Source organism: Nanorana parkeri, unplaced genomic scaffold, assembly GCF_000935625.1.
Source record: "Nanorana parkeri isolate BGI_ZX_2015 unplaced genomic scaffold, ASM93562v1 scaffold61, whole genome shotgun sequence".
Taxonomy (NCBI): Eukaryota; Metazoa; Chordata; class Amphibia; order Anura; family Dicroglossidae; genus Nanorana; species Nanorana parkeri.
In genome coordinates, this window is record NW_017306329.1 from 128,895 (window position 1) to 152,268 (window position 23,374).

The window sequence follows — 23,374 nt, forward strand, 5'->3', positions numbered from 1 at the left end:
ACTTTATCATATATTTTTTATAAAATAAAATATTTTATTCAAAATGAAATATTTATAAATGTTAGTATTAGTAAAAAATGGATCCACTTATGCCAGGCTATCTTATATTAAAAATAAAACTCTGGGCAAACCACTAAATACATAGTTGCGATACATATCTGTTTTGTGATTTATAAACATTTTCAACACTGGATAGCCAGCCTCATAATACAACTTGTTCCTGCTTAAAGTGACATTAAAGTCAAAAAAATGTTTCCCTCCCCCCAATGTTAATGTCAGCACTTACCTTAAATGATGTTTCTTAATCCGATCTTCTCCGATCCAGCGCTGACTCCTCTGTCCTTGCTGGCACTTCCTGTCCCACGGTGTCTGCATGCGGGTGCACGCGTCCATAGACATACCTTGCGTCTCTCCCGGCCGAAAATCCGAACTGCGCATGTGCCCGCCCCAAGATGCTTTGTGGCTGCCCGAGCAGTTTCGGGTTTTTGGACGGGAGCGTGCGGCGAAAACGATTACGTTTATACCACTTTTTGTTTTTTACCTTTTGCATATATCCACAGCTTGCTAGCAGTAGATATATGCAAAAACCCTTTAGAACCGCAGCGCTGAATACTGAAAAATGGCCTGGATGGGAAGGGGGTTTAACACCGCGGATGTCAACTGGTTAAGCAATTCCTCTTCCTGGTTTAGCAATTCAGCTTCCTTGTCCACTCGTAGAGCTGACTCGGGAAGAAGTAATGCTACACCAGACTGACTAGCAGAGATGTGTGAATCACAAGAAAAATTGGCAAAGATTCCAACTCCTTTGTCAGGAAAAACAGTAAACATACATGTTGTATACACAACCTTGCATTTAGCCATTTGCCCGAAGCCCCACTTTATTCTTTTATCCTGCGCTGTTACATCTATGCATGAACAAGACGATGCAATGCAGCTGCAGACAAGGATAGATGTCAAAATATGGGAAAGTTATGCGAAGAAAGAGGGAGGCATAATAACATCTTACTAGAAGGAACATGACCAGTGAAAACGTATAGTGCAATCAGGGAGGGCAGCGAGACTAATTTTAGCTATAAGCATTCTTATAAAAAGGACATACAGAAAATCCAAATCTAAACACAGGCAAGGCATTTCACAAGCTGGCAGCCAAAGGCACATTTTGCTTTTTCTTCCAGATGGTATTTTATTGGCAAAGTCAGTATGTATGTGTGCTTAGAAATATGTTAGTGCTTTAGCATATGCCAAATCCATGCAAATATAGAACTCTATGCCTAATTATTTCTATCCTACATGTTACAGCATAGCAGATTTCACAAGTCATCCTCTATAGTACATGTGCTGATTTATCTGTGCCTGTTCTTCAAAGCTGCCATTAAAAAGAACCCTATACTGAATAAAATGTGGAGGCTGCTATTGTGGTAAGGGCCCATTCACACTTGCTCATCCGCTAAAACATTGCATTTTAGAGGACGGGCTAAAAGCTCACACTGCCTGAGCTATCTTTCTTTTTTTATAACTTTATTGATAATGGAAAATGTATACATTCCATTCAGATCTCTGCACAGCAGTGTGCTGTGCTGCCGTGTGGTGACCTGCATTGGCATCCAGTGCACTTTGAAAAAATGCAGCCTGCCTAACCACACATCACACCCGTGTTGTGGTGCAAACAGGGAACATAAAAAACAATGGTTTTCTACGTGTCCTGGCAGGGAATTGCCTTGATCTGGTGCAGCAAAATTCACGTGGGTGAACGGGCCCCTAAATGCTAGTTGACTTCAGTACTTTCTGAAACTTGACCAGCATATTGTTGGAGCTGATAAAATTGATATCTATGATATATAGCTTTGATATTAAGATAACCTCTGCCTTCTGAAAGAACAGTCAATACATGGCTGCTGTGGTAAGGTGGATGGATATCAACACTGCCAACAAAAGAGACTTACTAAGCAGATGCCTTAGGCGCCTTTCACATGAGCGGTCCGATAGCAGGGATCTCAAGTCTCCCTGATGTTCAGGGAGTCTCCCTCAATTAGACAGCGGCTCCCTGACGTCCGCGAGAGAGGCATTTTCTCCCTGAAAGGTTTACTCTGAGTAAACCTTTAGCTTGGCTCTGTCTCATAAGGAAGAAGCTACTTGCTGCACAGAGAGGGCAGACATAGACTACTATTGTTGCAGGTACAGGCACTGCTGCAGGGTTGAGAGAGTGCTGTTAACCCTTTGTGGATAATATAGAATCAATTATATGTCCTGGTTGTCTAGTTATAGAAAACATTTATTTCATTTGCTGCTCATAGCAACTAGTCAACTGTGTATCAGGGACTTTACTCCTCAGCTGTTTTTTTATATATATCTATATCTATCTCTATATATATATAGAGATAGATATATATATCATTATTATTTCTTTTATATTCTGACGATGGCCGCTGTTAAAAAAAAAAAAAAACAGAAAGGGCACCTCCCTGTAATGAGACAGGAACCTCCCTGAAATAAGGTTTTGCAGGTTGGGATGTCTGCGATAGGGTTCGCCTGCGAGTTTTTCAGCCAGACCCAATCAGATGCTCTATGCAGCCGTGTGTGATTGGACGAAAGTCCATTTACAATCAGTTAGCCCCGGCTTTTGCTAGGTTCAGAAAAAGGGTGCCGAACCGGGGGTAATCTCAAGTAAATGGACACATGTCCGTTTACTTCCGATTCCCAATAGACACACATGGGGTCTGGCAGTCACAGCGGGGACATTCAATCCGTACTGCTGTGAACAGGAGAGGATCTGTTGACTGATCCTCTTCTGATCAGCCCTTATGATAGGTCCTTAGGCCTGTATTACAGCTAGGGGCATTAATGGCTGCCATCATACTTCCACAATACATGTTTCCTTTAACACTAGGAGTGTTAAAGTAAAAATGGAAATTGTAAAAATAAATGTCTCACAGGATCCCATTATCCTCCCTACTACACGGGTGAAAAGAAGGGTGCTCAAATCAGCCATCTAATTCTTATATGCAGAAGGTCCCTACAGTGTTCTGGTATTGTTTGCACAGCTTTCTCCTGTGCAAGTGCAATTCGGCTCTATAGACTATAATTGACTACCCTACGGCCGAGCATATGCATTATAACCGGATTGTAATATTGCACACCTCTATGAGCTATGAAGAGCAGAGATCTACCTGACTGGATGCAAATCAAAATGGATTGGTTAGTTAGTAATGGACGTTATATATACAATACAAAATATTACAATATAATTTGGTAAATGTAACGATGACTGCACAGAAATTGTACAACTAATGTACAAAATGTAATGTATATGGCCAGATTACGATCCATCTTCTATGTACTGATCTACAGGTAGTCAGATTATAGCCTTTAACCACTTGAAGACAAGGTGTTTGGACCCCCTTCCTGGCCAGGCCATTTTTCAGTATTCAGCACTGCAGTACTTTGACTGACCTTTATTCTGTCATGCAACGCTGTACTGAAATGAATTTTATACCATTTGTTAGGGACAGATAGGGCTTTATTTTGGTGGTATTTAAAATCACCACTACGGGTATTTATTTTTTATTATAATTAGGAAAAATTACAGAAAATTTTGGAAAAAAAAAAAAAGGTTTTTTTTACATTATGTTAGGAAACATTTATTATTAACCATTTTTTTGGTAAAATATAAAAGATCAGGTCACGTCGGGTAAATAGACACCAAACATATCAAGCTTTAAAATTGTGCGCACCCGCGAAATCGCAGAAAACTACCATACCCAAAATTGGCCATAGGCGACACTTTAAAAGCTTTTACCGCTCATCAGTTTAGTGTTATCAGTGATTGATGGCCCTAGACTTATTGCTCTCACTCGGACGTTCGCGGCGATATGTAACATGTGCGGCGTAATGGGCGCAATCGTCTTTTTTGCACATATGCGCCCCGACGCATGTTTGCATGCGTGTATGTATGGGAGGGGACTTTAATTTTTTATTTTTATTTTTTTTATGTGTAACTTTAAATTTGGGGGGGGAACTTACATTTTTTTTTCCAATAAACTTTATTGCTATCACATAGGGGGGCTAATAGAACCCTCCTATGTGATAGCAAAATATGTGACAGGTCCTCTTTATGGAGACATCAGGGGTCTCCAAGATCCCCAATGTCACCAAACTTTTGAAATTTTTTTTTTTTTTAATTGAAATTTTAAATAATGTCAACAGCCCAAGTAAGGCTATACCCAAGCCATATAGACTGGCTGTCAATGAAACCATATTTTTTGCACTTATTGTTATTGCTATTATATAGGGGGATAACAATCCCCCTATATAATATCAAAGGGACTGACACTGACAGGTCCTCTTTATGGAGACATTAGGGGTCCCTAGGACCCCAAAAGAAGCTGATGAAGCAGAGATCTGCTTCATCAGCTTCTTTTCTCTGGCTATAGCATCCAGATGACTGACAGGTGAATGCGGAAGTGATGTAACACACATCACTTCTGCATTCACAGCCCGGAGGGAGGTCAGCAAGGAGCTGATCTCCCTTCCTCTTGACGCCCTCCGAGCTGGTCCCAGGGCTCGGGGGGGGGCGTGGTGGGTGTAGGTGCCGAAAAAACGGGCTATGGAGCTGCCGACCGTCTATATGTGAAACACCCAGTAACGTGTGTTTGCATTGGTCGTGTCTTTTGTGGCCGTGCGCGCCAGCGAGCAGAAGAAAAATGGAGGCGGGGCGTTGGGTGACATCACATGCCTGTTGGGGGGGGATGTTTTTTTTCTTGCCTCGGGCGCAAAGGAGCTGCCTACGGCTATGTTTCCATGGTGCTCGTGCGGCTGCCGGCTGAATGTGTTAGATGCTGCAGATGGAAAGGGACCGGACACCTCTCCCCATGTGCAACGTCGGCCACACGAGCATCAAGGCAGGACAAGACGCCGAGGCCTCTAGGACACACTGGAATGTAAGCCGGCCGACTACCTGCGTTCAGGGATGGGAGGGGGTGTGGGGTTGTATTCATGTCAATGGCACCGCAGGCATGCCCCTTCGCCAACAGTGCGATCGCCCGCACCCATAACGCAGGCACATTAGTGCCTGCATTCCGGTCCAGTGTGATCTGCAAAAATAGTGCTTGCAGCATTTTTGCGGATCGCACTGGACTGGAACGCAGGCACTAATGTGCCTGGGTTCCGCTTTAAGGCAATCGCACTGTGGGCGAGGGGCCTGCCTGCAGTGCCATTGACTTCAATGCAACCCCACACCCCCTCCCGCCCCTGAATGCAGGTGTTTTTTTCGTTGGTAGATCTCATTGAGCTCGTCATTTGAAAAGTAGATCTCCAGACAAAAAATTGTGGGCGCCCCTGCTCTAGACAGTATTGTTTTTGTAAATGTGATTTTCTAAAATCTCTGGGTAACAATAAGACCATACTAAAAAAAACGTCAACTGGCTTTCTGCTCCCTGCATACACAGCACATCGCTTTTCTTAGGCACAACTTGATAGCAAATGCTGTATACATTGCGAGAAAAAAAAAAGATTCACCAACTCCGCCAGTGCCTTTATATCACCAGAATACACCTGCCTGTGAAGGCAGCCAGTGCTGTAATACTAGATACACAATAGCATGATAAAAAACTGGCTGATGCCTAGTGAAGGATGTATGCATTCTTATCCCTGAGAATTATGAGATAACCCTCAACAGACTCATTCCTCACAGGATTGTTTATGTCACTGCAACAAACGAGCTCACAGAAACGAACAATAATGACAGCGAGCGCTCTATTTTCCATAGGCATGCCTCTGAGGCAAATGATTTTCCCTTGCAAGGCAGGAACACAGAACACAATAGACAAATGGCTTCTCAGACTTCACAATGTGAAGGATTTATCCTCACCTGGCATCTGCCTCACTGTAATATTCTCTCGCTACAATGTCTTCAAACAGCTCTCCACCTGTGACCCTGAAAAAATATAGACATAAAAAGACTGTTACAAAAAAATGGGTGAAAATAAAAGAAATAAATAACCAAACAGCAAAGCAGAGAGCCCTAGGGCAGACCATGGCAGCACTTCCTCTCTCTACAAGAGCAGGCCATGAAGGGTCAACTGGTACGGAGTTAAGAGCAGCTCTTAGGAAGTGCAAACTGACTGATAGCAGACACAGAATTTCAGTCTAGGCATTAACTACCCAGGAGGGACCCTTAACATTTCCCAGCCGACAAACAAACATAACGGAACCTATTAAAAGGGATGGTAGAAATCTCTGAAAGCATCAAAAAGGTTTCCATTTTTGTTCAAGAAAAATTGCATACACCAAGGCGTTGTTTTTTATTTATTTTTTAATTCTCAAGAATAATTTCAATAAGAAGACATGATAAATAATACAGGGAAAGGGAGTCTATTCTGGCAGAGTGAGACAATGGCGAAGGTGGGTATTGAATATATAGCCATCACCATTATTTTGAGCTGCCCCTTCCCAAATAAACCTTAAAGATGAACTCCAGGTAAAATGTTTTCTAAACCCACTGCAAGGGTTAACTGTACATTCTTGTCTAGGGAGGGAAATAAAGTTATACTCACCTAATACCTAATCCTCTGAGCTGTCTTGCTCCAAAAACAGTCTTTCCAATCTCCCTTTCCGCTGCAGCAGTCTAAGGTCCATAAGTCATCACGTCCTATACACAATGTATAGGGTGTGAGGACACCGAGGGATATATCATCACTGCAGTGGAGATAGAGAGAGGCTGGAGGGAGCGCTGTCACAGTCTACCAGTATAACTTTATTTTCCTCCCTAGACCAAAATGAGCACATAACCCTTGCAGTTCGGGGGTAGTCCCACTGCAAGGGTTAATAATTTCCCCCCGAAGTTCTGCTTTAAAGTACATCTAAATTCAATTTGTTTTTTTCCATTTTGGAAAGAGTAGGGAAGGGTTAAAACCACAATGAGCTCAGACACCTATAGAAAATCAATATGGCTGTGCTATCATATTGTGATATGTTCCATTTGTAAACTACAATGGACTGACATTAAGAGTATGTGCCAACATTTATGGATGACCCATATGACCATGGAGTTGTAAGATCAGTTAACATCTCCATCAACTGATGTCAGAGAAGACTAGGGAAAGATTCTGTGGGTTACTATTGTGACTTAACCCTAAATCCCTATGTAGAGCTCTCTTGCATACAGAATGTCTAAAAAGGTGGCCATTAGCACTTGCAGAGAAAATCAATAGGTTCCTGCACTTTTGGCTATTGTTTCAGACAGACGCTGCACCCGCCACTGTCTGAATAACAGAACACGGACTGCATATTTTAGGATGCAGTCACTGTTTGGTCGATAATTTTCCACCCAGCCGAGTTGATTTTTAAATTGACTTGTCAAGCTGGGTGGTGCTGTCAGCGTCACCCACAGCTTGAATTTCAACTGGTTCAGCAGTCAAGTTGACTATGGCCAGCACCCAGCTTAAAGGGAAATTTTAATTTCTGGGACAAAAAAAATAATGAATACACATTTTTTTTTTTCGAAGAAAAGTGCATTTATTATTTTTTGCAAAGCAGCCAGCATTTAAACTACGTTTAGCAGATCGCAGCACTGGCTCCTGCGGGCTGTTTCTCACACTCATTTCCGCACCTCAGTATGGACATTCAGTTACATGGACAAGAAGAAGTGTCAATGGACTATAAGTGCAGTAATTCACTGAGAACTACAAGTCCCTCTGCCACAGTGGCTGAAGGGCTTGTAGTTTCTCCATTCACAGATCATGTCAAAGGATAAAACGGCTGTGTGAGTGGAGCCACGCAAACCATGCCAAATTTAAACTTGTAAACAAGGCTGTGGGGAGGAGAACGCCGAGTATCAGGTAAGTAGGAGGGTTCTGATCTGACCATGTTTCATGTTACTCCCTGAAAATGGGTGTAACAAAGCATGGTCAGAAAGGTAAATTTAGTCTTTCGGAATGTAAGGAATTGCAAGACCTACATGTGGCACATGCACAAACTCACAAGTAGTATTTACAAGTGTAAATATTAGATATTAACTCATGCACACTGCCCTTTATAACTATATTGCACTCCCGAGATTTGACGTGCCATTTTATGGAGTTATCCAGTAGAAAAAAAAATAGGTTCTTGTCTGCACTGGTAAAACTCTTATCCAAAGAGCAGTCATGAACAATGAAAATGAATAACTTGTTTTGATGACATAAATATAAAACTGACAGAAGGAGGCTATGAATAAAAAGTGATTTATTTACTGGAGAACACGTCCTAAACAAGAACAATGCAATCTCAATTTTGACACCTTTAATTATGCTGTTGTCAGGAAGTTTTATGTTCTCAGCATCGATGAACCTGACCTCTTAGAAAAATCTTTATCGGGACTTTTGACATAAAATATTTTATTGAATTATATACAATTATCCAGAGCAACCAATATTATTATAAAAGTGCAGTGAGCTGTAAAAGTTGAAGTTGAGTACTGATAGGTAACTCTACTTAGTGTATGGCAACTTACCCTATGCCATATAGTCTACAATGCTTGTTAAGATTTTCCCACACTTCTCATGGTGTGGGGATAATGGAAGGGAGATCTTTACAAAGGGGTCCCAGACATGAATAAAAAGCTGACATAGGTTTTAAATTATTCCACACAAGAAAAAAAATGGATCACTTCCCTTTTCACATTAACAAATGTTGAACAATTGTTAGAGAAAAAGAAAATAGCTTGCTCTATTTTTTGAAAAAGAGTGCTTTGTAAAACTATATAATGTATAATGTATAAAAAGAACCAGTGCAGGGACTGCCTTTAATTAGCCTGCACTGTCACCATGGAGAGCAAGAGGGTCCTGAAGTAGGTTCCCACACCACCTTCCTCCACCAAGAGCTTTCCATTTGGTGTGAGACAGGTATTTCCAACAAGCAAAATACTTACAGGTCAAAAACAAGATAATGAAAACCTTCTTCTGAAATACTTTCATGGAGGCGCACTGCAAACAAAACAAAAAAAAAAGATATAAATATAAATATCAACAAAGATAACCACCATTAAGTACAAAAAAGTAAAAGACACAGGAATTACAGATGAACATTTTTACACATTCTGTTTTTGCGTGTATAAGACTATACATTTTCATAAAAATATTGACCTAAAAATGGAGGGGCGTCTTATACACGGGGGGCCGAGAGGAGAACCGCGGTTGCGAAACTGACGATACCTCTGCAAACTAGCCTCACAAGTGAAACTTCGTATTGCAGAGACAAGATAAGTTTTCCTCCAATCATAAATCTTTTGTACCTGACGTTAGCTGTTGCTGGGGAGGGTGGAGGAAAACTGTTATCTTGTCTCTGTATCCCGCTCTCTCTCTGTATCACTTTATGCTCCGACATTACCGCTCTGGGCACTGGCTACACGCTCTCCCCAGCAACAGCTGACGTCAGGTACAAAAGATTTATGATTGGAGGAAAACTGTTATCTTGTCTCTGTAATCCGATCATAAATCTTTTGTACCTGACGTCAGCTGTTGCTGGGGAGAGCGTGTAGCCAGTGCCCAGAGCGGTAATGTCGGAGCATAAGTGTGATGCATTATATCATTTAAAATATTGATTTCTGAATTTTGGGTAAGAAAAGTTGGGGGCGTCTTATACATGGGGGCGTCTTATAGACGGAAAAATACGGTACACGCACACACATACATACACTTTTTTTAAGTATTAGGCTTTTGGCCAAAATCTCCAGTAGCCTAAAAAAGCAAAGGAGGTGCAGTAAAGGCATTTCTCAATTAAATTAGGTGGTGACAATAACGGTAGCATCAATATTTATTTACATACATATATATTACTAAAACAAACTACAAAATAACTATGAATCCTACATTAACTCTTCCTATTATTATTTGAATCATGTATATATGTATGTATATATATTAGATATTTATTCAAGCTAAATGAAACATCAGCCTTTTAAAGCTGAACCCCCAGGTACGTATAAGACATGCACCTCTTTATAAATCATTTCTGTATTCAGACTGATTTTAAATTATTGATAAGAACACCATAAAACAGAGAAATGCAACTATCTTTACTCCTATATCCACTACCTAAGTGATCCGGATTGAAACTAAAAACAAACAAAAACAAAAGCCCTGCCCTCCACATCTAACAATCAGCTCCATAGCACCCCAATGGGCAATTCTGTGAAGAAGGGAGAATGAGTCAAGGGTGATAAACAGGTGTTGTGTGTCCAAACTGGAGGTTTACATTTTAATTTTAAAGTCACACACAATTGAAGCAATGCTTTTGAACAATGATGCAAATCAATTTGTGCAAGCTAGCTTGCTTCATCCTTTATTTTCTTTGATATTTTGTGATAGATTCGGGTAGATTCCATTTTTCTATATACCCTGGTGCAGGGTTGGAAGTAAAGATACTAGATACCTGAAAGAAAAGGCACGCTCAGGCTGGGGTCACACTATTAACGCACTTAATATCACACATTATTTGTGTGAAGGTAGAAAAATAAATTGAATGGGATGTCTAACGTACAAAAAGCACCACAATGTACTGTGCGCTGCATCACATATACGTCAGTGGACACGTTGGGTTAGTGTACAAGCGAGTCCAGCTTCGAAGAAGGGCAATGGCACATGCAAGTATGAGCTGACCATTACCTTGGCCCAGCTGAACATTCTTGTTTATTCCCATGGAGAGAGGCAAGACAGGCCAGCACAGACATGGCGCAGGCAATCCGGATGCAGGCTTTTCTTAGGCAAAGCTGGTGATCAGACAACATTTTCTAAGCACACTGTCCCTCTAGATCAGGGGTGGGGAACCTTTTTTCTGCCAATGGCCATTTGGCTATTTAGAACATAATTCGTGGGCCATACAAAATTATCAACTTAAAAATTAGCCTGCTATGTTTGGTCAAACATTTGTTATTAATTAGCTCCTCAGACCATCTCACTCCTGCCTTCTATGTGCAGCTCAGACCATTTCACCTGCCTCCCCACACATCTTATCGCTCTTCTGCCTACCTGGATTATACTAAGTTTAGTAAGTTTAGTAAGTTACCACTTACCAGCAATAACTAAATGCCATCTCCTCATCCGGCTCTTCACCCGCGCTAGTGCTGCTGTGTCTCACAAACAGACATCAGCAGGGGAGGGGCGGCCCATATGTGTCCTAGTGCACTGCAGGCCTGAATGTGTCCGACACTTGAGGAGGGGAGGGGTGGGCTGAAGTATACAAATACTTTAGGAGGGGAGGAGTGGGTCGAATGTCGCAGACGGGGAGGGGCGGGTCGTCACACTAGCAAGCAAACTTTCTAGCCACAATAGCCATTTCTTACCAAATCGGGTCAATAAATAGGACCAAAGATAAGAAATACAGGTTCAGGAACTATGGCTACTTAAAGGACAACCCCCCCCCCCTCTCCCAAACACTGCAGCTCACAGTGGGAGGGTTTCAGCAACAGCTGTTAATCCAGAAAGCAGTGGACCAGGACTAGGTGCTGGTTAACAAGCTACAGGCTTGTGAATTAGAAAAGACAATGCTGATACCCACCTCCCCTGCAGTATTTTCTCAACCCATTGTAGTGCAACCTAACCTACATAAGAGTGGCAACTCAGCTCTGAGAAGCAGTGCACCATCGTTACCACACAGGAAGCTGCAGTAGGTGGACTTTACTTGCAGTATCAACAGGTATTTGTGGGACTTTACAGGGGGACTAAGAGAAAAATGAAAGTGCAGATGCGCGTCTAATTAAGAACTGCGCATTTTTTTTTTCATGGGAAGTCATAGTTCTACTTTAAGAAGACCTGTAATGAAAGTTTAACTAATGCTTAAAGGAGACCTATAATAAAAACTGAACCAATGCGTGTTTAAAAAGCTAGCTAATTAAACATTTAGAAATTTACCTTTAACTATAAAAATCCCAACTCATATTACAAATATCATGGTCTTTGTTAAATGAACTGAACAATGAACCTCATTCCAAAATCTTCCAGCATTTGCCAAGGAAGATTAAACTAGCACATTTAGCTTCGAATTCAGCAAATGGGGATGAATTGTTTATCGCTTTTCAGGCACAGAAAAGGCCTGGACTAAAATGATCAGCTGAATTACCTCTATGACAATTTCCTGGTCCATCAAATGCATAATGTGGTTCCACAAGATTTTAGTCAGTAAATGAGTCATTGAAACACTTCTAAACCGCAAAGCACAAAATCAGACACAAGTACAACAGATGATCCACTGTGACTATATTGTAATTAGAAGAGGTATTTTTTGTGAACTATTAAAGTACTGTATATCTAAAGCCAAAACTATATGAAACTATATTGATTTTCATGGGCTGCACCCGTACAGGAGAATCCATAAAAATTACAAACGTTTTAATTCAGGACTCAGAAAGATGGTTACAAAGTGAATGCCCAACTGAACATTTAATTTAAATCAGCTGAATATATTACAAGATCATCAAATCAAAAGGTGTTCAAAGTCTTCGGCTACATTCACACCGATAATTTAGGTGCGTTTAGGGATACATGCGGTTAGGTAAAGATCACAATCCCTGCAACGCATCGATTGTCTGTCCAGGAATAGTGATTGATTCCTAGCCACATGTAATCATATCATATACAGTAGAAGTAGCCACCGCAAATATGCGGGAACCACGAGCATGTTCAAATGTGCATGCTTTTGTTCTGTGCGGAAAGCCATGCTGACATCAAAACGCAATGTGTGAGCGGAGCCTTAGCGCCCCATTCACACGGGCGGCGTCTGATCTAATCAGCAAGGGATGCGTGCACAGATCACCTGCTGATCACAGCTGTACTGGATGGAAGTCACTCTTGGGACATTTGTGTCCGTTCAGCCTTTTAACTCCATCTAGCAATAGAAGAAAAAACTGAACTAACGGGACCCATGTTAGGTCTATGGGGAGTTGGATGTATGAGGATGTGCCATTCAGGTGCTCCAAAATGGAACCGTTTTTCCTATTTATTTTTTCTTGCACCTTCCTGACAGATTCAGAGGTAATTGGATATAAAGGGACACAGGTAAGTTTACACCAGCTGGCCCATAGACCAACATTAAAAGAGCAATAGGGCCCAACCTTTTTTCACCATAGTTCTCTTTAGGGTCACAAGAGGACATATACTAATGTCCTCCCATGACCCAAAACTCAGCATATAGCCTGCTATATGCTGACAGCGCAGAGCCGCGCTGCAGTCGGGATCCACCCTGCTGCCTGATTGACAGTTGGTTCTGCATTTCTAGAGCCAGACCCAACTGTGCTTGCCTTCTACCCCATCCATTCCTCCAGTCAGCGCTGGAGAAAGGAGGGGGGAAATGCCTGTAGGGAATGGTGATTGACCGTCACCACTCTCTGCAGGGAGAAGATCGTGAACATTTTTTATGTTTTAACTTTTATTTTAAAGTCTTATATACAGTATTACTGGAAAAGAGACACAGCATCATGAAAGCCAAGGGCAAAGTGCAACAGAGATCAAATTCCTATTTGAATAAATATAGCTTTGCCAAAGCAAGTCATTGTAGCACATTTATTGCATTGAATGCACAAGAATTTTACTTTATGCCTTATCTATGTCATTACTCTTGTAAAGAGAATATGTACACCACATGTACACCACACTAAACAAAGAAGCAATTACATCTCATAAGGCTGTGAATCTATTACTTGCAACAACTCCCCAGTGATTCGAGTATTGCTGCTCAGTAGCGGTTAGTAGCTATTTAGCATGCCATCCATTATTGATGGGTGTCACCCAAAAGGTGTAATCAACAACCAGAGCAGCTAATAAGTTGTTAAAGAGAGATAATTATCTAGCAGAGACACAGAGTTACATACTTGATCTAACACTTGCTTTCACTACAATTTTACCAATCTGATTTAACTCCGTCAAATACTAAATTACGAGACTAGCAGGAACAGCAATTATGGCAACTGCCTGATACCTCAAGCATCTTGAAGGTTCTTTCACTAAAACTGGATTATTAGTACATGGAGTCTCCAGTCAGGCTAACAGCTATGGGGTACAACCACATCAGTATCTTTGAAACACTGAATATCTGAGCACAGGCACCCCCAGGCATATTGTTCACAATATTCACAAGACCTCCTGCTTTCTAGCTCCCTCATCAACTCCTCCCATGCTCGCCTCCAGGACTTCACTAGAGTATCTCCCATCCTATGGAACTCTCTACCTCAACCTGTCCATCTATCTCCCACACTGACTGCCTTTAGGCGATCCCTTAATACTCATCTCTTCAGGGAAGCCTATCCCACCTCAACCTAACTGCTGAACAATCATCCCCGCACAGTTACCTCCTAGTGTATCACTTGCCCCTCCCTTTTAGTTTGTAAGCCCTCACGGGCAGGGCCCTCCTTGCCATCTTGTCTTGAATTGTATTGTGATTGTAATGTCTTCCTTATATTGTAAAGCGCTGAGCAAACTGTTGGCGATATATAAATCCTGTATATAATAATAATAATAATAATATTATGCCTTGATCAGTATTTAGAACTGTTTAAATGTAAAAGTGCTCGTGCACAGGGGTGTATGTTTTTTGCTTCTCATCTGTTTTTGGGAAGCAGTTGGAATGCAGTGTTTTTTATACAGTTAATTTTTTACCCGGATATTATGGTGCACTTGCATTTTTTTCTTGCATTTGCTTTGCCTGACTATGGTACATGCAAGATGCCCTGTTTTGCTGCATCTGCATCACACAAATGCAAACAAAAGCAAGTCAGGAGCAGGTCAGTAGCAGAAGAAAAACAGACCTCAAACTGATCTCAATTACAAAGCAAATTTCCACATAAAATTCAGCTGCATCTGACTTGCTTCAATGTACCAAAATCCCAACTAATCTGTTAACTTATGAGGAGTCATTCAGTTTCCCCTTCTCCCCTCGTCCATTCACAAACTGCCTTGTATGCTCACAGAATGCAAGGTGTTTGTAAATGGACGAGGGAAGAGGAAGGTGGGAGTGAGCAACACAGAAGTCGCAGTTGCAGTGCCAGAAGAAGAGTGCTGCATGTAGTTTCTAGCATTTAAAGACACTAGGTTTTTGACAATAAACAGCAACAATGATAATTATCATTAGTGGTTGGGATTGTGTAGCGTCCAAAAAATAAACTTTTTTTTTTCCCTGGAGTTGCCCTTTAAAGTGTTAATAACCCCTTGTTAAGAAAAAAAATGTAGCATACCTTTTATATTCCTTCTTAGCTGCCCCCTTTTGCTATGCAGGTCACCACACATTTCTGTGTCCTGCATTTCCGCATACAGGATGGCTATGCTGCCTTGCAGTGTCACTCTGGAGCCTTAGTGTAGCCAGTCTTACCTAACCAAACCTGGACTGTATCCTTTCATGATGCTGAGTGTGCACAGGTAGCACTGAAGACCTGCGTCCCAAGCCACTTTCCTCCTCCTCCTCCAAAGGTTTTGACTAACTGAATGAGACAAGGCGCACAATGCATGGGACATGCTGTATAGGGGTTTGTTTTGCCTTCCTCTGGATCAACAGTGGGTAATTATGGGCATAGCATTCAGTTTAGGCTTTTCTTCAAATGTGTTGAACTCAATGGACATGTGTCTTTTTTCAACCTAACTATGTAACGAGTGTGCTCTCCTTGACCAAAAGTTTGGGGAAGCATGGCTGAGAAGAACTGAGCAAGGAGTTTCTCAAACATTGGAAAGTGAGTGTTTCGTGACAAATTGAGATAACATACTTTATAGCAGGGACGTGTGGTCAGGGGAGGCAGGTGAGGCAGAGCCTCACCTAGTATTATGCAGGAAAAAGCTGTCAGCTTCAAGTCTGAAGCGGACAGCTTTTTCTCCATTCAGCGCAGCTTGTTAAGGTTACACAGCAGGGAAATCCTCCCCGCTGTGTAACCTGTCATGAACTGAGCACTGCCTGGTAATTACAGGCAGCACTGCATCCAGCTTTTGACAGGTAGTTAGGTTACACAGCAGCGGGCTTCCCCACTGCCGGTGTAACCTAACTATTGAGGAAAGAGCTGTCACAGCCTCTACTCTTTGTTGGAGGCGTGAGCTCTGTGGATTGATTGGACAGCGGTCCTAGCTGTCCAATAAAAAAAAAAGTGAGGACATCGATCTCGATGCCTCAGCAGTGACGACCAAGTGAGGGACAGGGAGTCTCCTCCCCACAAAGCTTGGCTACCGCACTGGGGGCGTGGCTTTGGCAGGATGGGGTGGGACTTCGGCTGGACTGGGGGCGGAGCTTTGGTGGGATGGGGCGGAGCTACGGCAGGCTGGGGGATGCCTCACCCAGCACAGAAGGCATGGCACGTCGCTGCTTTATAGTTACACATAGTTAGGTGGACCAAAATGGAAATTTGAATATTGCAGTGATGGTTTAATACTACTTTAATGTGAATAGAGGAAATCAAGGCAAAGAATAGTGGATCTAAAGGGAAATCTATATATTGCAGTGACTGTTTAGTACTAGTTTAAAGGTGCATGGAAACAATCCAGGCAAAGAATGAAGAAATAACAGCTCAAATGAGGTTCACCTAGTTCCAGTTGGAAATTTTGGTAGCCAATATACATACAATATTATGTTATAGCTATTTCAGGTGTCAATAATTTTTTTATTGCCGTCAATTGAAGCACTTGCTTCCAGACTTTGAAAGTACTTGCTGGCTTGTAGATTTTACAGGACTCTAAGTTGTATTTATCTGTCCCTAGATGAGACACTCAAACCCCCACTAGAAACTATTTAATGCTATGCTGAACAGCTATCGTATGATTTTCGTGTGTATATATATATATATATAAAAATCAGTTTGCCATTTAAAATTATTTTCTTGACCTGCCGATACAAAAGCAACAAATGCCATGATTGCAAATAGACACTCCTTTGTACTTTGTATTATCGACTCAATCTGCCCTGGCCAGTAAAATGGGATCTCTGTTGCCATAACAACAGTCAATACTTTTTGAACTAATAGCTGTAGTCATGGCAACGGGCCTGTCGATGCAAATGCTTGGAGACTGTATGATCCAAAATCATTCTACAGTGAAATCCAGTACAACTCTTCAGTTGTCATGAGTTTGGGTCATTAAATTAGATATGCTCCCTTTTACCAACATGATTTCTACTGGCCATAGCTGAGGTTGTGTTTCTAAACCAGAGGGTAGAGACGTAAATCACCAGCACTCAGCAATGTAGTTCAATATGTCCATTTATTGGACATAGACATCACAACAATCAAAGCCAACGTTTCGAGACCGCACAGGGTCTCTTCCTCACGTCTTTTGCCCTGAGGAAGAGACCCTGTGCGGCCTCGAAACATTGGCTTTGTGTGCAACTTCTCTATCTTGTGTCTGCACAGCGCCATCCGTGATTGTCACTGCAAGCACCATTTCACCTATTGGCCGGGACTGCTGTGAGGTGTGCAGAGGGTTCCTCCATCGATCTACATCTAAACCAGAGGGAACTATACAAGATCCAAAAACTGTGCAGTGCTCTTCTCACCGAAGAGGTTCAACAGAGATGTAGCTGAGGAGACCATCTCAGGGGAATGGGGAACTAGGCTTTGCATTCTTCGTGGGTAAACTAATCATCCTAGAAAAAGCTGTCCTTATATAACCTCTGACTAATGGAATTATTGTGTATTACAAGGTATTTGTATTTGTCACCACACGCACGTTGCTAAGCAACAAAAAACTATATGGGGCAACCAACCATCCTAAATATTAGGTGAAAAGTTAATACTTTTGAATTTTATAGGTAAATATAAAAAATAAATATAGCCAGGTCAGTCCAGCGCAAGACTGTGGATTTGTTAGGTGCTACCACTGTTGATGTATATGTAGTTAAGGTTCACAAATATTACCTATTCTAAAAATGTATAATATGCTGTTCTTTTTTAACTGCCCGTGACATGAAGTTTGAGAATCGGTTTGCGTAGTGAAAAGGCCACACTAGCTGACGGTTGACAACAGAACTAAATTCGACAACCACATTGAGGCAAAATGGAGTGTCTGCTGCAGTACCAGGCAGATATTAACTCTAATACTGCAGCAATACAAATAAAAATAACTAATTAGCTCTTCAAAAGCCCTCTTTGTGCATAGTTACACATTTATTTTCCATTATCTTTCTACTTGATGGTTAACAGCAAAGACCTTGCAGGGATAAATGTTGATAACCTTAGGAGATGTGCAAAACAGTAAAAAAAAAAAAAAAAAGGCATTTTGACATACCACAAACCAACATATAAACAGCGACTCTCTGCTGGGCTGAGCATTGTCTATGATATGGAGAGGGGATACACTTAGAGATATCTCCTCATGTATATAGGAGAGCTTCAGTAATTGGGAAAGGTTTTCTAATGTGTCCGATCCCAACAGGCCACATCCAGCAGTGTCTGCAAGCCACTTCCAGACTAAGAAAATCACCCACAAATCTAGCCATAAATGTATATATTGGAATCCTTCGGTTGTTTTACATACTGCAAACGTGTGGTGTCTAGCTTCTAAATTTACAAATGTATGCAACTGAGACCTATGTGGTCAGTCATGATGTTTTAAAATTATTAAAATTAGGTCAGCGTTGCTGGCTAGAAGGGTTAAGTGTTGGAAAATGTGTAATTGTAGTGAATTGTCCCTCTGACCTGCATTTTTCTTCCTTTCTACTTATCAACTGATGAGCTACTTGTTGCCAAACAATTTTATCTCCATTGTGAGTGGGTGGTGCACAAACCGTATAAGCAAGGGAATCAGGCTGTTGAAGGAAATCTACCAGGTCTAAAGAAACTGTTATTCTATAAATGTCAGATCCCTATTACAAAACAGATAAGTCGATGCCATACTTTACTGATAATACATATGACGTTAATGATGAAAACACCTTGTATATCAAAAACCTCTAGTTGGAGCTTATTGGCCTTGTCAATTGGTGCTTAAAAAACCCCACCTTTTTCCTTTCCTTTTTCATTGTTATCCTATCAGGGGTTAGCACCTAACTACTCGGGATCTAAGCACCACAATAAATTTGTTCATGAAAACACCTTAGATGCATGAAATAGTGCAATTGAAGATCAGGAAACTAAATATGCAATGAGCTCTTCTTTAAATTCAGATTACAAAATAGGTGCTCAATTAAAAACACAAATTGCAGTATTTTTAAATTTGCAACGCCACAACGTTGCAGCAACATATTAAGCATCATTCAATAAATAGTCTGAGGCAAACTCTGTTACTATGAGTAAAGATGAGATTGAAGACTCCTAAGATTAAAGGCCTAACATTCACTGACCATTCTGTGACCCTAGGGCATCCAATAAACAGAATCCTATCAACCAGCCTTCTGCCACTTAGCATCACCTCCTATAATGAGGATGGGAGAGAGAGAGGGGAGAGAGAGAGGGAGAGGGAGAGGGAGAGAGGAGAGAGAGAGATTTGCATGCTAGCATTGTGACCATTAAGTGTATTAACCTTTCCTATTGTACCTTACACACTGTCTCAATGCCATTCAAAACTTTCAAATTGTAGAAACCAGTTAGCAGGTTTCTTATGAATATAGGTACCATATAGTAAGGGAATTACTTGCATGTTTCTGGGTTAAAGCTGAAGGGTAGATGCTGTTACCCATGCCCCATGGGCATTTCTGGACAGGACCAAGGCTGGTCTTGGAACCAGTTAACCTTTATAAGGTCAAAGCCCTGTTTTCCAAAGCTCAGTGCCTGTAGCTCAAGTTATCCAGCTGCTCAAAAGCTCCTATAAAACAGCTGATTGGCAATGATTGGTTAGTGCCAACTTTTTCCTATATTGGCTTTAAATGGTTTGCAGGAAAAAGTACATGCACAACATACATGGAAAAAAAGGGGGGAAAAAAGCGGAAAAAGAGGCGTTGGTCATCACAGCAAACAACAGCTTTAGTTCTCTGTTTCCTCTTCTCTCCATTCTTTTTTTATAGTAGCCGCGTTAGCATAAAATGTACAATGCATAGCACGCACATGAACACAGTTTAATAGTTATAAAATGTCAAGTATTAAAAGGTTTCTCACGTTTTTAATCTATAAAAATTCAATTTCTTTGTCAGTTTTGTTCCACAGCTTCAACAGTGTCTATGTCCCAGATTTAGATATGGTCGTGTATGAGAAAGAACTGCTGGGTGATGCATGTTTCAAAGCACACAGGCTGGAGATTAAAGCTCTGACGTAAAGATTAATTGATTTACTCCAGTATCCAGCCCTGTTCTAATTAGGAGAGGATAGAAGCTTATCTTGCATTACAGCGGAAGATTCAAAAGCCATTACACAATAAATAACAATAAGGAAAAAAGGAAATAAACATCACAAATGTAAATAATTAACACTTCAGACTGTATTCAACACACAAACCAAATATTTAGCTGTAAAGATATGCAGATACACATACTGCAGAAAATAATCTTGGCTTTCATTTCCTTTCCTCATCCTTGAAACCCATGAGATTTTCTAACAAACTGATAATCTTGGCTGGCTTTACCATTTGTGTCACAAGATCACTTTTGTCTCATCCATTTGGGCACCACCCAGAAAAACACGGCGTATGCTGTGGATTTTAGGAACACAAAATTTGGATGAAAAGAAATTCATCTGGTTTACAAATGCATCAGTTTTATTTAGGTGTGGTTTAAAAAGCTAATCAACTGACGGACTGTGTATGTCAGGGGAGTACCATGTGATTGCAATATGTTGGCTTCTCTAGTGAATTGCAGGCTAATGGAAGGAACATGTTCTTAAACTCCAAAAGCCCGAATGCCCCAAACTTGTGACTTTGATTACTCACATGCAATAGCTCACTGTGGAGTGTAATGTCCAGATAATCGCAGTGTATGTGGAGTTATAAACAGGGAGGTCTTACATTATAAACTAAAAAAAAAATTGTAGCTAAAAATGCACTCAAAATACCTGAACAATGACTGCATCCAATCAGATTGTTCAGACATTTTTGACAGCCAGGGGGGGCTGACTAGCAAGATACTTAAGCCTGGCCCAGTGTGAGATTCCTCCATCCACACAGTTTAGTGTAGATGGAGAAATCGGTTGCACTTTTTCCATCTGACCATAGAAATTCTGCATATAATCTATAGGTGTGCTTTAGGCAGAGGCAGTTGTGTGTTTCTTTGCTTTGTTGTGCTAAACTATGCTCCCCGTAGTTAGCCAGCCCAAAATTATAACTAAAAGCTTCAGAACCTATCTGTTCTTATGAGCAGTTTAAGTCAATACCAAAAGCAAAGCAACAACACATGTTCTACTTTAAGTCGCCTACTGCACTTGTCATGCTAGTGTTTGGTCCAGGCTACTAGATTCTCACTTGCCATTCTGCCACAAGCTGACTATTGCAAAACACTAATCAGCCATCTAATTTCACCTCAGGCATAGAAGATGCTGTGAGCTGGTGTAATTAAGGTGGCAAAGTAACAGCGGGTACAAGTAAAAGCATGCAGAGTGCTCCTTGTGCAAATCTTGTACATTGTCCACTCAGCTTTATATATTATGACCAGCACCAGCTATTAAAAAAAAGGCCAGTCATATGTTCAGAGTAGACCAAATAACTGGAATATTTTAAAACCTTCATCACACTAGTCTAAAATATTTTTGCAGGTATTTGCATTCTTGCCGATGGCATGTCTAACAACCCCCTTCAGAATAAATCTTCCTCATCTTGCTCCTTTTGGGAATGGCCTTTCATAGGCCAGCTGCTCGCTGGTTCCTCTGGAATTCCTTAACAGCTGCTAAAGAAGAACTGAGGGCAAGTGTTTTTATTAAGAATTATCTATTACAAATAATTCAGTCACGTAACAATCCCTCAGAACTGGCCTGTCCACAGATTGTAGAGGACAGCCTGGCACAGAAAAGGCAAGGTACAAATGATCGGTCAAAAATCCATACTATACTTAAACACCTAGGTGGACATGTATGAAAACTAGTCCCCTGATAGCTATGCAGAGAAAATAATGTGATTCATAATAAATACAAATATTCACTTTTTTGCATATTATATATGGGATGCAACCAGACAGTTACTGCAGTAAAACAATTCCACACAGATCCAAAGTAAAACTTCCCCTAACTCTTTACTGAATATGTCACCTCCTATGTCTACCTCAGGGCTGGACAAATCCCAGGATCCATCCTGGTCTTCCTGCCTTCAGTTTGCCATTGAGATGATTTGTTTGACGCTCAATTACGCTTCTGTGGCCAACAAATTCTGCTTACTTTGTGTCACATTGAACCCTACAGTCTAAAATTCCTAAAAGCGATGGACAAATGGCAATTATTTTGATGCTATATTGAGTACCTATAAAAGGATGCTGCTCATTTTTCATATATTTACCTCAAACTTTTGGTGGATCTTACAGCAAAATTGTAATTCTGCTGAACAATCAACTCCAACTCTCTATCCAGGGGACACCACTAAAGTTTCTTACATCTTGGGATAACATTTTAATATAAACTATTAGAGCTGCAGCTAACGATTATTTTCAAAATCGATTAGTTAGCCGATTAAGTTCGATTAATCGGTTAAAGGAGAACTATGGGGTTAAGGCTTTTCCCCATAGTTCTCCTTAGGGTAACGGGAGGACACAAATTAGCGTCCTCCCGTCACCCTAGGCTCAGTATACCACGAGCTATAGCTGAGACGGTATACTGAGTATTCTGCATTGCGCTGTATAATGTATTAGTGCTGGGTTTTGTAGTCCTATATAGCTGGTGGTATTCTGCATTGCGCCACTGTATAATGTATTATTGCTGGGATTTGTAGTCCTCTATACAGCGCAATGCAGAATACCACCAGCTATATAGGAATACAACAAATCCCAGCAATAATATATCACGCAGCGCAATGCATAATAGAGGAATACAAATCCCAGCAATACATTATAGAGCACCATGGGAAAGTGCAGTCATACCTGAGCAGTGTTCCAGCAACTTGCTTCTGAGATCGGGCCTGTCTATTGGCGGCTGTCATCCCCCCACACCTGCTCCTCTTTACTTCTTGTCCCCGCCTCCTTGTCCTGATCGTGGATGTGGGCGGGCGGTGAGCGTGAGGCGGGGAGGAGGTGTGGAGCGTGGATGCTGGTCTGGCAGCGGCAAGCGTGAGGTGGGGAGGAGGTGCGGCGGGCAGCGTGTGTGGAGCCGTAACCAGGCCAACCAATCAGAAGAGCCATGTATTGTAAAATCTTGGATGAGAACAACACTGAAAATGGGTCGTAGATGGGTCTTTTCGGCATGACAATGACTCAAAACATACCGCTAAGGCAACAAAGCAGTGGCTCAAGAAGACGCACATTAAGGTCATGGAGTGGCCTAGCCAGTCTCCAGACTTTAATCCTATATAAAATTTATGGAGGGAGCTGAAACTTC

At 41.3% G+C, this 23,374-nt stretch overlaps 1 protein-coding gene across 20 annotated transcripts in view; it reads right to left on the bottom strand.

Moving 5' to 3' along the window:
* CAMK2G (calcium/calmodulin dependent protein kinase II gamma) overlaps positions 1-23,374 on the bottom strand; it is a 237,379-nt gene that overhangs the window by 88,432 nt on the left and 125,573 nt on the right. For all 20 annotated transcript variants that reach the window (XM_018576256.1, XM_018576249.1, XM_018576253.1 and 17 more), the window contains exons 4-5: positions 8,906-8,960; positions 5,867-5,932 (exon numbers count right to left, since the gene is read on the bottom strand). In XM_018576256.1, coding sequence (XP_018431758.1) covers positions 5,867-5,932; positions 8,906-8,960 — 121 coding nt within the window. The remainder of the gene's footprint in view (positions 1-5,866; positions 5,933-8,905; positions 8,961-23,374) is intronic.